This window comes from Mytilus edulis, chromosome 14, assembly GCF_963676685.1.
Source record: "Mytilus edulis chromosome 14, xbMytEdul2.2, whole genome shotgun sequence".
In the NCBI taxonomy this organism is placed as follows: domain Eukaryota; kingdom Metazoa; phylum Mollusca; class Bivalvia; order Mytilida; family Mytilidae; genus Mytilus; species Mytilus edulis.
The window spans coordinates 65,765,759-65,781,476 of NC_092357.1; the positions used below are offsets into that span (position 1 = coordinate 65,765,759).

At 31.6% G+C, this 15,718-nt stretch overlaps 1 protein-coding gene across 1 annotated transcript in view; it reads left to right on the forward strand.

Annotated features, from left to right (window-relative positions):
• LOC139503852 (uncharacterized) overlaps positions 1 to 15,718 on the forward strand; it is a 155,001-nt gene that overhangs the window by 24,421 nt on the left and 114,862 nt on the right. The window contains exons 4-8 of the mRNA XM_071293807.1: positions 1,299 to 1,352; positions 7,840 to 8,400; positions 9,448 to 9,525; positions 9,967 to 9,981; positions 15,079 to 15,666. Coding sequence (XP_071149908.1) covers positions 1,299 to 1,352; positions 7,840 to 8,400; positions 9,448 to 9,525; positions 9,967 to 9,981; positions 15,079 to 15,666 — 1,296 coding nt within the window. The remainder of the gene's footprint in view (positions 1 to 1,298; positions 1,353 to 7,839; positions 8,401 to 9,447; positions 9,526 to 9,966; positions 9,982 to 15,078; positions 15,667 to 15,718) is intronic.

The window sequence follows — 15,718 nt, forward strand, 5'->3', positions numbered from 1 at the left end:
CACTTCTACTTTTAAAGAAACGTAAAAAATAACAGACATACCGAACTTAATGGAAAATCCAAAACGTCCATAATCAATTACTTTTGAGTCGGTATTGAATTTGAAACCTTGAATTTTTCGAAAAACTAAGGATTTTCTTATCCCAGGAATAGATTACCTTAGCCGTATTTGGCACAACTTTTTGAAATTTCGGGTCCTCAATGCTCTTCAAATTTGTCCTTGTTTGGCTTTACAACTATTTTGATCTGAGCGTCACTGGTGAGTCTTATGTAGACGAAACGCGCGTCTGGCGTATTAAATTATAATCCTGGTACTTTTGATAACTAATGTTCATATATTTGTAAATAGGTCTATCTTCAGCAAAGGTGTTCTTAATTCTCATATTCTTATATTAAGCTGCGTTCTGCAGCGATATTTTAAAAATTAAACAATACGACATTAATATTGATTAATTTCACTGTCGTATGTTTTATACAGTTTAGATTCTTCGACTGCTTTTAATTACAAATATTTTAATTGACTGCATATAACAATGGGATCACTGTTGAAATAAGAAAAAAGTCTTAAATCTAAAAAAAAAAAAATAGAACTTTTTATGAAAGTCAAGATTTCACGAGCTTTGAACATTGGTAAACTGCTGTTGCATTAAAGACTAAAAATGTTATAAGTTAAACTTAGCAGTATTACAGATTTTACAGGTGAACTATCAAAATGTACATTTCAAGACCGGAATTGGGTAAACGGATACTTTATTGTATCATATTTCAAAAATGTTTCCCTAAGATAATGATTAAACAAGGGCAGTAGTTATCATCAATGTCGTAGTACTAACCATAGTGTAGTGAAAAGATTGAAAAGTTACCACCAAGGGAATTCATTACCAACAGCACCGTGATAGATAGACAAAACAAAAAGACAAACAGAAAAAAAAACACACCAAGGAAACTTGAGATAAAGCAAATCGTGAAATTAACCAAAATAAAACAAAATAAGGAAAAAAAAAAAGAAATTAACAGGAGTGAACTTTAGTGTTTAAGAGGTGCCTTCAGTCCTTGCTTCAATAAAAATATATAAATGTAATCAGAAAAAAAGTAGTCATGATGGTGTTTGCAATAGTTTGAAATGCTTGAGATTATCACCTTTTATATTAGGTTTTTCAAAGATTTTGGACACAAGTTTAAATGAAAAGGCATTGTCGTAATGTGTTTCTCGTGCAGTAAAATTGATAACGTTTATTTTATTTTATGTCCCACTATTGACTTTAACCAAGCAATCATCAACGTTTGTCTTTATCACAGGTGAACTCCCTCCTCCAGTTGATGAAACAAATGTTGATCGCCCATTAATATTAGGTAAGTACTTATAAGATTATTTAAAAAATTATTTCATTCCCTATAGATTTAAAGGGATAGGATTTGTTAAAAGATTAAACGGGGTGATTATATATATTTGATATATGGTGTCCTTAAAAACTTCTATATATTACATAGCCAGTCAAGGTCGTTAAAAACTTTCAGCATCTTCAAAATATGGGGTTTATTACAGTATGAGGTAAGTAATTGTAAGGTATTAAAACATTTTCTTATATAAATAAGGCCGTTAGTTTTCTCGTTTGAATTGTTTTACATTGTCATATCGGGGCCTTTTATAGCTGACTATGCGGTATGGGCTTTGCTCATTGTTGAAGGCCGTACGGTGACCTATAGTTGTTAATGTCTGTGTTATTTTGGTCTCTAGTGGACAGTTGTCTCATTGACAATCATACCACATCTTCTTTTTTATATTTTTCATTAGTTATTAGTGATATTGTATATTCAATCCTACAAGGAACATGCAAGGGGTATGTTTAGTGCTTTAAATTCAATACGAAAATGATGCGGCTGTGTCTGTGGTTTTTTTTTAATTGGCACCACGTCAAATTTCAAATTTGCAGGCAATAAATACAGGAAGCATGATATTTTCTATCAGTTTTTTTGAAAGCCATAGGGTAAACAGTCCATACATTTTGAAGCCATTATAACATCAGGATCGACGTCATTCCTATTATGTAATTTAACCACTTAACATTACATCAGATATAAAGGTATTTCATTTTTATACACAAGGAGTATCTATAAGTGGTTTAATTTCAATAGAATACAAACCATTCTGTGACTGTGTCTGTTTTTTCTTTTGATTGTCACCACGTAAAATTTTCAGGCAATGAAAACAGGAAGTAAAACGCTCTCTTAAAAAAATTAAGGAAAACATCCCATAAAGTTTGAAGCTATTTTATTTCGAAAAACTAAGGATTTTCTTATCCCAGGCATAGATTACCTAAGCCGTATTTGGCACAACTTTTTGGAATTTTGGATCCTCAATGCTCTTCAACTTTGTACTTTTTGGCTTTATAAATATTTTGATATGAGCGTCACTGATGAGTCTAATGTAGAAGAAACGCGCGTCTGGCGTACTAAATTATAACCCTGGTACCTTTGATAACTATTATAACATCAGGATCAACTTCATTCCTGAATCATTCCTGTTCTGTTATTTTATCCAGGAAACATAATACAGGTATAAACGGTTTTTATTATCACCCAGAAATTAAACGATTTACATGCAGCTAGATTAGATTCGAAGTTTTGGATTTTTCCAAGTGTCCCCTCAATATAAAAAAGAAGATGTGGTATGATTGCCAATGAGACAACTGTCCCCAAGAGACCAAAATGATAAAACTTTAACAACTATAGGTCATCGTACGGCCTTCAACAATGAACAAAGCCCATACCGCATAGTCAGCTATAAAAGGCCCGATATGACATGGCAGTCATTAGCCATATGGGCTTTCATCTGTTTCTGGTTGATCAACACTTATAAATGATATTGCGGAGAAAAACATCTAGCGTTTTAATGAATAAGCGTCGTTATATATATATCTCGAACATCTCAAGTTATGATTTGTAAAGATTTTCTTTTAGTGCAACGGAAGAACATGATCCAGCTTTTTTTCATTATAGTAACCTATTTTTGAAGCAAGCAGAGAATACCCTTGTCAAATTAGATATCATTAAATGACAAGCTTTTACTATTAATAACTCTCCTCTCTCTTTGATTTGATTCATTGCTTTGCCATAAACAATGTCTATATCAAGCACACCGCAAATAGCTGGACAAAATTTCTTCTTCTGTGGTCTGGCTACCAAAAGCTCTTATACATTTATTTGATCTACATTATAAACTAATTTATATATTGTCTTTCATCAAGTTATACTGACAGGAGAACACATAGTATATGTCAAAATTTCAGCGATATCCAGAGGAGATTATATTTACAATGTATTTATAGAATCGATGTTTTATAAATATGTTATGATGAAAAGCAATATAGATAGTATTGATCTTATATTTATGACATAAGTCATGTTCAGGACGAAAACAAATTGACAATCAATATAATATGTAGGTCTTGTAATAGAGGTCAATTACAAATTTGCACTGTCACTGGAAAATAATGGTATATTGGATATTGTATATTTTGCGTTGCAACTGGCCACCTACGGATTCATCAAAGAGTTGTTGCAAGGGGTTTGCATCGAATTAATGTTCCCATCCTTACAAAACCTGGCTGTGTACTTCTTCATCCTGCAAAGACACCCATTTGTTGTCATGGTTTTAATGCTGAGAAGACAAAAGTAATCATATGTGTATTCCCTAGTCGGCCAGTGGTGGGGTTTGTTGTCTTGGGTCAACTAGGTTTGAAGGAAATGCCAAGACATTTAACTACATTTTACAGTTTTTAAACTGAAAATTCGGAATGAATATATCGCATTCAATTTTTCTTTGTTTCGAAAATGGCAAACAGACAAACAATAACTGAGTTGAATAACAGTCTTTCTGCAGGATTACGGCTCAAGTGGTGGCACAATTAATCTATCATTGCTTGACAAAATAAGTCAAATAGTTTATACGTAACAAAGTACTGAGTTTAAATTTATTACTTATATACTGTAATTTTCCTGCATGTTTGATTTTGCATGATTTTATTGTAGGATGCGATTCTAAACCCATGGATTTAGTCTTCCTTTTAGATACATCAGTTAATAGTTCTAGAGATTATTTAGAAATGCAAACTTTCTTGTTAGACCTAGTTCAATATGTTGACATCGACTCAGGAGCGGTTCGTATTGCTATGGTTACTTTTAGCACAGGCGCAAATGTGCAGTTCTTACTAAACAAATATAAAACCATGGCTGATATTCAGCAAGGTATTCGCAATGCATTCTTTTACCCTGGTGACAGAAACACAGCAGATGCATTTGACATTCTTAGACGCAGGGTATTCTTTGAAGCGTATGGAGACAGAACAGACGCTCCTGACATTGTCATACTTCTTACCACGGGGAAGCCAAATAGAAATGTACATCGAACAAAACAAGAGGCTGACGCGCTTCATCAGTTTGAAGTTAATATAGTAGTTGTTGCAATTGGAGAATTCGATTCAAGTTATTTGGACGACATTGCCAACAAGCCAGCTGATAAATATTCTCTCAAGTTAAACAAAATGGAAGATCTTCCTGTGAATAATAATAAAGTTTTAAGCCGCATCTGTCGCTGTGAGTCGGTTGTTTTTCAATATCTATATTATTACCAAAATTCTCATGACAGTGTGTAAAAACTAATGTAAAACAACATTTTTCATTGATAATGGGCAAAAATTGAAAGGTTTCCGAATTTTTCACTTCATTTAGAAAAAAAAAAGATAATTTTATAAACTTGTATTATTCTTTCGTAATGTTTTCTATATATCCATTGAATTGAAAGAGAAACAATAATATTTAAAAACTCTTAATAAATTAAATTCTTTGAATCATAAATTCCAATATTCATTAACTGTTACTGCGTTGAATATTGTAAGAAAATCCAGTAAAGTGTAAACGCCTGTTTTATTTCAGTGTCATCTGCTGCCTTTTTAACACCTGTGGAAGGTATGACGTCAGTATTTTGAGGTGTATATTTTACGTCATAATCACGTCAATTAACGTTTCTTTGCTATTATACTCATTCGTGTGTAATTTAGTTCCACGTTTAGTGTTTCTTTTATTCATCACTCACTGTATTACGTAATTAAGACTAACAAAACAATTATATTTTTTTAATTTTAAACTTATAACGGTCTTGGCCATTTTTATTATAAAATACGTTACCCTTCGAGTTTAAATGGGCAGTCAAAACTCCAGTGCATTCTTTTATGTCATAAGCGATGTAAAGAGAACGGGAATGGCTATGACATAGATATCACTGAATCTCAACAAAATCTTGATTGTATGCTTATTACCTTTGAAGAGATAATATTAACCTCATCATTAAGAATCTTCGGTTCAAAATCTCCATTGACAGCGAACATTTGTAAGACAATCATGAAAAGAATCATAATTATAGAGTGTCAAAACAAAAACTGTCAGACCCCATTTAATGATTTTGATTGTCTATTGGTTTACAGAAAAATTGAAAGTATTTTTGTTTTTGAAAAAAAAATGTAGTAATCTCTTTAGACCAGTAGCATTGTTTTTAATTAAGGGTAATATTGGCCTCAAGCAAAGTTCTTATCTCTTGTCCGGATTTGATAATACTTAAGGTCGTTTTATTTTATTATTTTTTGCTCTGCTGTTGAACTGTATTACCGATGGGTATCGCCAGCCATTTCCCAAATGATATAACAAATAGCTATAAAGTCATTTAAAAATAAGGAAATTATCTTATTCGTGCATTGGGCCAATTGCATAATTAAGTTTTTTGTATACTTTTGGTGTTTTTCAATTGTATTAGTATATTCATTTATATAAATTTCTATTAAGGATGTACTTAGGTGAGGTTTTGGAATTTGTGTCAAATGTTCGGTGTTTTCCTTACAATACAATGTAAAATATTTTGCTCCATAACACCCATTTATTTTTTCATATAAGACTTAGAAGCTCATGAAAGGTCATTTACCAAAATTTTAGAAGATTCTTAATTTTCTTTCTTTTGTTTTGAGAACTAATAATATCAATGCAAAGTCAGAGTCAGCCTTTTCCCGCCATATTTTAAATCTCAAATATCTCGAAAAGAAGGTCCATGACCTATCAATATTTTTAGCTTATTTTTATCCTTAATTGATGCTCTACCAGCTTATAGAATAAATTTTAACTTCTTAATTTATTAATTTTCACCTAACCTCACCTAAGTACATCCTTAACATCTTGGAATCAGTTTTCAATAGTTGTCTTCACTATGTATTGTCTTTTCATGTACTGCTTCACCAATACTATTACTACATTGTAATATATTGTATATAACTTCACAATACTAAACGGATATTTCACATGTAACATCACTTTATATAAACGGATAAACTTAACAAGTCACATATTAAACGGATTTTTGTTTTATTTAACTTCACAATTACTAAACAGATATCTTTGTTTTCAGATTGACATAATCAACCCGATTTATTTGCGGTTTTACTAAAATTATACATTTTTTTTCAGCTTAAATTATATTTGTGTATTTAAAAAAAAACTTTAATCTGCATGATTTCTATAATAATTGTAAATGTCAATAAAATACATTTTTTTGTTATAAAAAGCCGTCTCTATTACAGCTTCCTTTCATATGAAAACACTCTTTCAACATAATTGAATTGTTGACGATGTCATCACAAAGAGAGTATATCTAAAACATAACTGTTTACGTTTTATACTGAAAACACAAGTTTATTATATAATCATGTACATTATACTTATTTCATATGTCATAGCTTTATAAATGCTGTTGATGAGTATTAAGTTAATTTCTGCAACGATATACTGTGAAAACTGTTTAAACCGAACCTCTTCGAGATAAAGATTTAGTTCGGTTTGAGCCAATGTTCGGTTTTATCAGGTTCACAACGCATACAATTGAAAATGACGGTGTTTTAGAACATGTTTGGTTGATACCGGGTTTCAGTTTATGCAAGATTCGGTTTAGCCTGGTTTCACTGTATTAAAAAACCACAACTCTTGGCATCCCTGATAACGATGATCGGCATATTACCAGCCTATGAAATACAACAGATAGTGAACATTTGACTCCTCCCTCTTGAGAAGCTCGGTCACGTGTCCACAAGTACTATGAAATGATGTTAGCGAAGACACTGCTTTTCAGCGACAGAAACTAAGAAATGATACTATTTGACTTATTTTCTAGCGAAGATAGACCGCATGTCTATCTTTGACTATTTGCAGAGGGATGATATATCGCCCAAAGAAACGCAGATAGATAAATGTATGTCATAATGAAGTAATGCAAGTTTAGCCATTGGACGATTTAAACTTCTTGCCCTGGACTGTACTTAAAATTATTTAGTACATCTTATATATCAGGGAAACTATACATATTTAAAATCCTTTTGGATTTTTATCATTTTTTCAAACTAAAACTGAAATTATCTCCATTGTTTTGCTATATTGTAGGACTTCCTGAATGTAACTTATATACTTAGCTAGACATGTTTGTAGATAGTTTCTTAATTGCTAATATACAAAACTGTTCCTTCTATATTTATTGAAATACATCTTTTTGGGGCCCTTTATAGCTTGTTGTTCGGTGTGAGCCAAGGCTCCGTGTTGAAAACCGTACCTTGACATATAATGATTTACTTTTATAAATTGTTATCTGGATGTTGTCTCATTGACACTCACACCACATCTTCCTATATCTACTTTTTGTATATTTATGAGGATCTGATGTGATTTTCATAATACATGATATATGAAACATATTTTGTAAATGATTTTTTGGTTATATTTGTTAACTTATCAATACATGTATTTGCAGATAGTGACGAACAAGATTTGGTTTTCCTTCTTCATTTTTCCAATGATATGTACCAAGCAGAATTTCAGAAAGTATTGAACTTTATGACGTCCCTCATTGAAAGGGCAGATATCGATTCCGGATTAGTACGTGTTGGAGCCGCACTATATCGTGAATCTGGCGTAGTAATATTTAACCTAAAAGCATATAGCACAAAGAAGGAGGTTGTAGAAGCCATTGAAAAAATTCCATTTAATTTTAAATCTAGCCGAGCAAATCTTGCGTCAGGAATAAATATTGTCAGGGATCAGATGCTAGCAGATTCAGCGGGCGATAGACAAGACATTCCAAATGGAGTTGTACTTATTACTGATTCGAATTCCAATATAAACGTTGATGGCATAGCTGAAGCGAGTAACGAATTGAAAGACGCAGGAGCTACTATTTTTACAATTGGAATCGGCCTCGACAATCCGAACGAGGTTGTTTCTGTCGCTTCCAATCAGGAATTCAGTTACATATTAAATGACGTAGCTCAACTTCCAGCTTTGACAACGAGATTGCAAGAGCGGATTCCATCTTGTATGTTTAGATTAGAGAAATATGTATGATGAAACATACAATTTAACTGAAAATACCACTGAAAGTTCACTTTCTGATTATTGGTGATTTTGCGCATTTTTTATTTTCGTTAATTGCTCACAGGGTGTTATGAAAGAAATTCATTGTCAATTGTTGATCGACAAATGTTTTATGCTTCGCGTAGAACATAGTTTGTTAAATTATGGACAATATATACTTGTCCGACCTTACCATAAGAAAGACAAGTCAGGAGTACAAGTTACTTGTAATCATCATCAATCAGAGAATGAACTTTATATGGTATCTTTTAGAGTTTAAATAAAATTAGGTTTGTATACAGTGCCCCGAATACTTAAATGAAGGGTTTAACTTTAAAAAAGAAAGGATAAGTTGCATACTTACTTTTGTAAATTCTCAGAAACATATCCATGTATCGGCATCTTTGTAATGACAGTTTTATGGCGCGGCAGCACAGCGGAATAAGCAGCAAAGGTAGAAATATTCAACAGCTACATGTTTTTTTTGATTGTAACAGACTTTCATATCATCATCCTATCATAATCATATCATCATTTGTTTTAACATTACGGCTGTATTTTTGGAATTAATCTGTTTGCATTTTGTTATCTTGGAATTTTGAGGTAAATTTAAGAAGATTGAATTGATAAAACAAGAAATTATGTTAATTTGTTATATTTATTTTTCTTTAGTTTTCACTTATAAACTGTTTACTCAGACTTTTTTTTTTTATCAAATAGCTTTATTGTTGCATACTATATTCGGACTATTAACCGTGACCATTATTAAAGGACCAGCTCTTTCTATTCTATAAAGTTTAACATTTACCATATAATTTTAACTAAAACTATAAGTTCGCCATTTGGATTATGGTCCAGATACATTTTACTGACTCAACTAACCTATATATAACAATGTTGCCTTTTTGGTAAATTTAAGCTATCCGAATGTTTTAGATATGTTAAATATTGGAATCAATCAATGCTTTTTTTTAAAATAACAAAATTTATTTCACTTGTTTACTTTCAGTAAGTAAATTGGACTTAAAACCCGTTCTCGAGGGAAACATTGTCCCGGAAAATTTTGTTCCTTTAGGTTTTCCAACAGGTAATTATATTGATTTTGCGCAGTGTAATTATTTTTTAAACCTATTTTTACATTTAGAATTCATGAAGGAAAGAACTTTTGCAGATATCTTTATGACGTGTTCGGATCTGTTAATTAAATAATGCTTTCTGCGTTTTTTTACCCTACAATTTGAGAGGTTTGGTATTTTGTTTTAGATAACACTATTTAGAAATGGAAAATAGCTATAGGAGCAGTACGGTTTTAACAGATTTATATTCAGATATTGAAGAATAAAGATTTTTTGGCAAAATAAAAGAATTTTAACAAAATAAAAGAGTGTTAATAAAATAAAAGATTGTTAACAAAATGAAAGAAACGGTAGAATTGAAAATAAGACCATGTTTAAACAAATCATATGTATTAAGTAAATTTGTACGTCAAATTCAATTAATATGTATTATTGTTTTCCTGTAATTTCAGGATCTAGATTGCAAAGTAAGTATGTGTGCATGTTATGTGTTTTACGTGTTAATGAGTTTATGGTTGTTCCATCCGTCTTCGAGAATGTCAAATTTATTATAAGACAAACCTAAAACTTCACTCTTCAATAATATACATTGGCCTGTAACAGAAACTCAATTCCGGAATCATTAATGTTTCAAATATGAGGGGGCCTTGGTGACCCAGCGGTCTAAGTAGTTACTACTGTAATCACTAGACAGTCAACTGAGGTTGTTAGTTCGAACCCCGCACTCGACTCCAATCTTAATTGACAAGGATTGTTAGTTTTCCTATCGGAGGTCGGTGGTTTTCTCCAGGCACTCCGGCTTCCTCCACCAAAAAGAACCCTGGCCGCCACGAAATAGCCTTAATGCTTAAAATCGGTGTTAAATTACCAAAAATTTCAAATTATAATTTTAAAAATGTTTTTTTTTTTTACTGCTGTAGGTAAAAAGAACTACATCGCGATAATTACACCCTGAAGTGTAAGATTAGCGTTGTTGTATCAGTTTTATATTGATACTTTTATACAAATTATTAATAGACTTTTGGTTTTCAACGTTCTTAAAATTAAACTATCAATCTGGAAATATTATTAAATTAAAGTAGCACATTTGTTTTCTATTTTAATTGTAATCATTCACCCTCTTCATTTATTTCACACGTAGAAATCCCAACAAGGGAAATAATTCTGTTTTTATTGAAATTTTGAAAAAGATTTGGGAAGTGAGTTTCTCGAAAGACCTATATACAGCCTTTGTGATATTTGAAGATTCTTTTACTGCTTCATGTTATCTATTCTGCAAAAAACCGTTGAGTTACATGTATTATATATCTTCTTCTGGATCACAAAATAAAGTTCGCTCCTCGTCTGATTTTTAACCCCCCAACACAGATGTAATAATGGTTATTTTGGCATTTAAAAAAGCGATTTTTGAATCAATATTTTGTATAAAAGTATTTAAAGACGTTTGCAATGATATTTAAAATGGTCAATCGGCAAATCTCGGGTGACTCCGCGTCTCTCCAAGAGGCACGGAATCAGCCGAGTAGTGACGAATGTTAAACTGATGTGAACAGTGGTTCAGGAGAATTTATGTAATCTTTTTGTAATGAATACAAATGAAAAAAATAATATATCAAGGGTGGACAACCATGAATCAAAGATATATCATATTACACAAGCACGCATGCGCTATTTATGTATGCATGTTCCCTTTGTCTTTCTTTGTGTCGTTCATACAAAAGTGTTGTCACGTGTGTGTTTTCTTGTAAGTCTCGTAAAGTCTCGTAGCCTCAAATAAAGGTTCTAAGCAAAACTTATGTTAAGAATTACTATTCTTGAGTAAAACAATTACTGAGTATGTGTCTTGAAACTCATTCATGAATAGAACAATAAGTTTTATTTATCAACTTAGAACCTTAAATATTCTTGTCCTTTATATGTTAGCTCAAAATTTGTTATTGTTGACTTGCGTGTGGATGTGTTACAACAAAAAACTACCAATGATTCGCTAGATGAGTGTGTGTTTGTGTGTATGTGTGTGTTTGTGTGTAGGTGTAAATGGAATGAAAAAGATAAGAAAGGGAACGAACATGTATAAGATTTCGAATATTGTTCATAAAGCTGAGATTATTTCTGAACCCCTTTTACATATAATTTATTAACACCGCGTTAAAAAGATGCATTAAGTTAATTTTGATAAAAGTCAATGCTTTTAGATTTATCATATACTCACAGAAAAAGTCTTCCTAATGGAGAATTGTCCATAATGGATTTTGTGGAACCCCTTTCAATCGAGCTTGATACAATATTTTGTTACATATAATAGATTATAGACTATTGTACATTATTGATTTTGCTGAATCCCTTTCAATTTAGCTTGATACAATGTGTTGTAACACATAAAACAAGCTCGTAATATAAAACTATACACTTCTTTATATATTTAGATGAAGAATTTTATATTTGTTTGGTATTATTTGACACAAAGGGAGATTGCAGCACTTATATATATTCGTCTGCAGTACCCGTTTTTCTACTTGCACGAAGTAGATTAGATCATTGCAGTTATTCACTTTTGCATGTTGAAAGTGCACTATTAGTGTTGACTGGAAGAACTTTACGGGGAGTTAACTCTAGATATTAGCTGAGCGTTTTAATCAATCTTGTTCTATTGTTAAGGAAATATTAATAATTTTGGTACCACCTTAACATTGCCTTCTGATAAATATAAGAGATAAATGTTTTTTTTCTTTTTTTTTCTTAAGTGAGTACGGATTTAGTTTTTTGAATTTATACACCAAATCTTTTCTTTTCCCCCTAAGTATTGAAACTCCCGCCTATACCAAGAACCTTTAATTGTTTATATCTGAATTCACTTTTTATAAAGTGTATATCTCTTTAGATTGTTTAAAGATAAAAACCAAATAGATGGTAAATTCCCCTAATAAATCGATGATTTGTACTCGATAATGCGCATTATATCGAAATGTTTCTAAAATATTCATCGACCTGAATGAAAACTTTTAAAACTTTCTAATAAAGGTTTTTTTTGCACCATTTCAGAATATCAATATGTATATACACATTTAAAACAGTCATCAACATATTCTATTACTAAATATGGGTTACAATGTAAGAATATATCCCAACTAGAAATCTGTGTTTATGAATTGTCATTCATTTTTTTCTTTAAAAATATAGCTATGTCTAAAATGAAATAAAAGATTTAAAATCCCAACCTCCCTAACAATAAACAAGCAAGTCCTTTTCCAGTCAACACTTTCGATTTGCCTTGAACTTTTTCACTTTTGCAATTATCACTTAGCTACACCGAGCACTTTTCACACGTGACTTGTTTGCACCAGAGCATGGGATCTTTATGTAACCAAGAAAAGGAAAACCACTCGAGGTAAGACCCATATATACATATATCAAATACATTTTATATTCCATATACAATTTAGACAACAGATAGTAGATGTTTTTGTGTTCTGTTAAATTGTTCCTTTTAAAATTGTTATACGATGATGACTGGTGTACCCATATTTTGACTATTTTATTTATTGTGTCTGTTTATTTAACGCATCAAAATAAATATAACAGAATTTGATGAGACTGTCATTAAAGTGAGAGGGTTAGCGCTATAGAACCAGGTTTAATCCACCATTTTCTACATTTGAAAATGCCTGTACCAAGTCAGGAATCTGACAGTTCTTGTCCATTCGTTTTTGATACGTTTTGTTATTTGATTTTGCCATGTGATTATGGACTTTCCGAATTGATTTTCCTTTAAGTTCAGTATTTTTGTGATTTTACTTTTTTCAATACACTTAGTATTCACATTGGAACAGTATATCTAATTTCAAGTACTGAAAAATAATTTATTTTCGCGGATATTTTATTTCGCGTGTAGTTCTTTCTAGATCTTTTCGCAGTGATTTAATTTCACGATTTTCAAATTTTCTTGTTGTAGTAATCTAAGTTTTACATATTCGCGACGATTTTTCTACTAGCGAAAGTCACAAAAACAAATCGCTTGCGAAAATTAGTAGGGTTACTTTATACGCTTAATCGCGATTTTGTTTTTCAATATATGTTTTGGATATAATTTCGTACATTTAATATCTTAAAGATGCAAAACAAACGAATAAAACGTGATGATCTTCATGTTAATGGAATTTATAACTTTTCAAAGGTATAAATGTGAAAACAACACGTTATATATTTTTTATGTGCCTGAAACAAAATGTATAACTTTGTGGTTGTCTGAAATGTCTATCATAAAGGACCTTACTACTCCATGACATCACATGTACTTTCACTGATCAAATCAGATTTTTTTCCAGAAGATTTGAATTTTCTTTCTACTCAAAAAAGCAAAGAGATTGCGTGGTTGTTTTTTTAATTTTTTTTTTTTTTGCGATATCCGGCAATGATTCTAATGAAGAGTGTAAATGAGGATAAAATTCTTCAATTAATTCTTAAATAAAATAATGAGATAACTATTATAATGAAAATTGTAAATCTTTTTAAACAAGATTAACATTGATAATGCATATAATTTAATAATGTTGATTTGATGTAAATTTTAAACAGAAAGGAAATAAACTGACAATTTTGCAATCTTTACACATCTAATTTTTTTATCATAATTTCTAGGATTTGCTTCACTAAAATTTCCACATGTCCAGATCTTGGTCAAACACGTTTTTAATTTTCCTTCGCACCTTTTTACTTCCGGCAAGTAAAAAAAATCATGACGTCATAGGCCTTTGTCGTTGATGTTCATGAGGAAATTAGCGAATCATAGATTATCTATGGTTTATTTTAAAACAGGAGAGAGGTTCTTTGTAACATCTCATTCTGATATTATTGCGGTCGATCACCGTTGAAATTATACACGCCAAACTCTTCCTCGTTCGAATAATCATAGATAACTAATAAATATAATGTAATTCTTATCTGAGTTACCTTTGTTGCATCTTTAAGACTGATAACCCATTAGGTAAAGTACAGTGAACACCATGTCGTGCGTGGTAAAATTTTAAGATTTTAAATAAAAGATGTCGGATAACCTATAGACAACGTATTTTCTGATTTACTGTCTAGCATTGTGAAGTTTTACTGTTATTTTTTTACTTTTATTTTGTTTGAGCAACACGAAGGGTACCAAATGTGGAGCAGGATCTGCTTACCCTTCTGGAGCACCTGAAATCACCCCTACTTTTCGGTGGGGTTCCTGTTGCTTATTCTTTAGTTTTCTATGTTGTGTCATGTGTACTATTATTTGTCTGTTTGACTGTTTCATTTTTAGCCATGGCGTCGTCAGTTTTTTTTTATTTATAAGTTTGACTGTCCCATTTCGTCCCTCTTTTAAGGATCCAAACATATAAGTTGTAAATAGTATCACGGCGGAAAAGTTGAACTTAACATTAAATTGTTTGAAACTGTCCCCTTAGCATTCTTACGAGAGACATGTTATGTCCCTAGTGCGGTTTGCCGAAAAGGGACGCACATATATGTCCTTACTTCGGTCAGTAGATGTAATGACATCATAACTTAACTTGATAATTTTGTCTTTTTAGGTAGCAAGAGTGCAGATGTCGTCATTTTGTTCCACGCTGGACACAAACTTAAATCTAAGGAATTCAATAAAGGACTAAAGTTGTTTATTTCGAGACTTTTCGAAAAATCCCAAGTAGATTCAGGTTCTGCAAGGGGAGCTGTTATCAATTATGGAGCAGGTGCTAAAGAAGTTTTTGGATTGAATAAATACAATAAGAAATCATTATTAAGAAAGGCTATTCAAAAAATGAAACCAAAGCCCTACAGGAATAGTAAAGCTGATCTAACAGCTGCCCTTCAGCTACTCAGAACAAAGACTTTATCGAAAGGTGGTGGCTCTCGAATGTCAGAAGGAGTACCAACAGCTGTAGTCATAGTAACGGATATGGCTAGCTCATCTGATTCGAATGCCGCCTCACAGGAAATAAATAATTTAAAAAATATGGGAGTAACGGTTTTCACTGTCGGTGTTTCAAAATCCGACAATAATGAATTATTGTCAATGGTCAGCCAACCGCAAGATACTTATCATCAAAAAGCTAAATCATACTTTGATTTAGTAAAAGGAGATTCTCATGTTCATAAGATTTCAAATCAGATTTTAGCATGTAAGTAGAAAGTAGGAACACTCTTCGTTTAAAGGTGAAAATAAATTGAAAA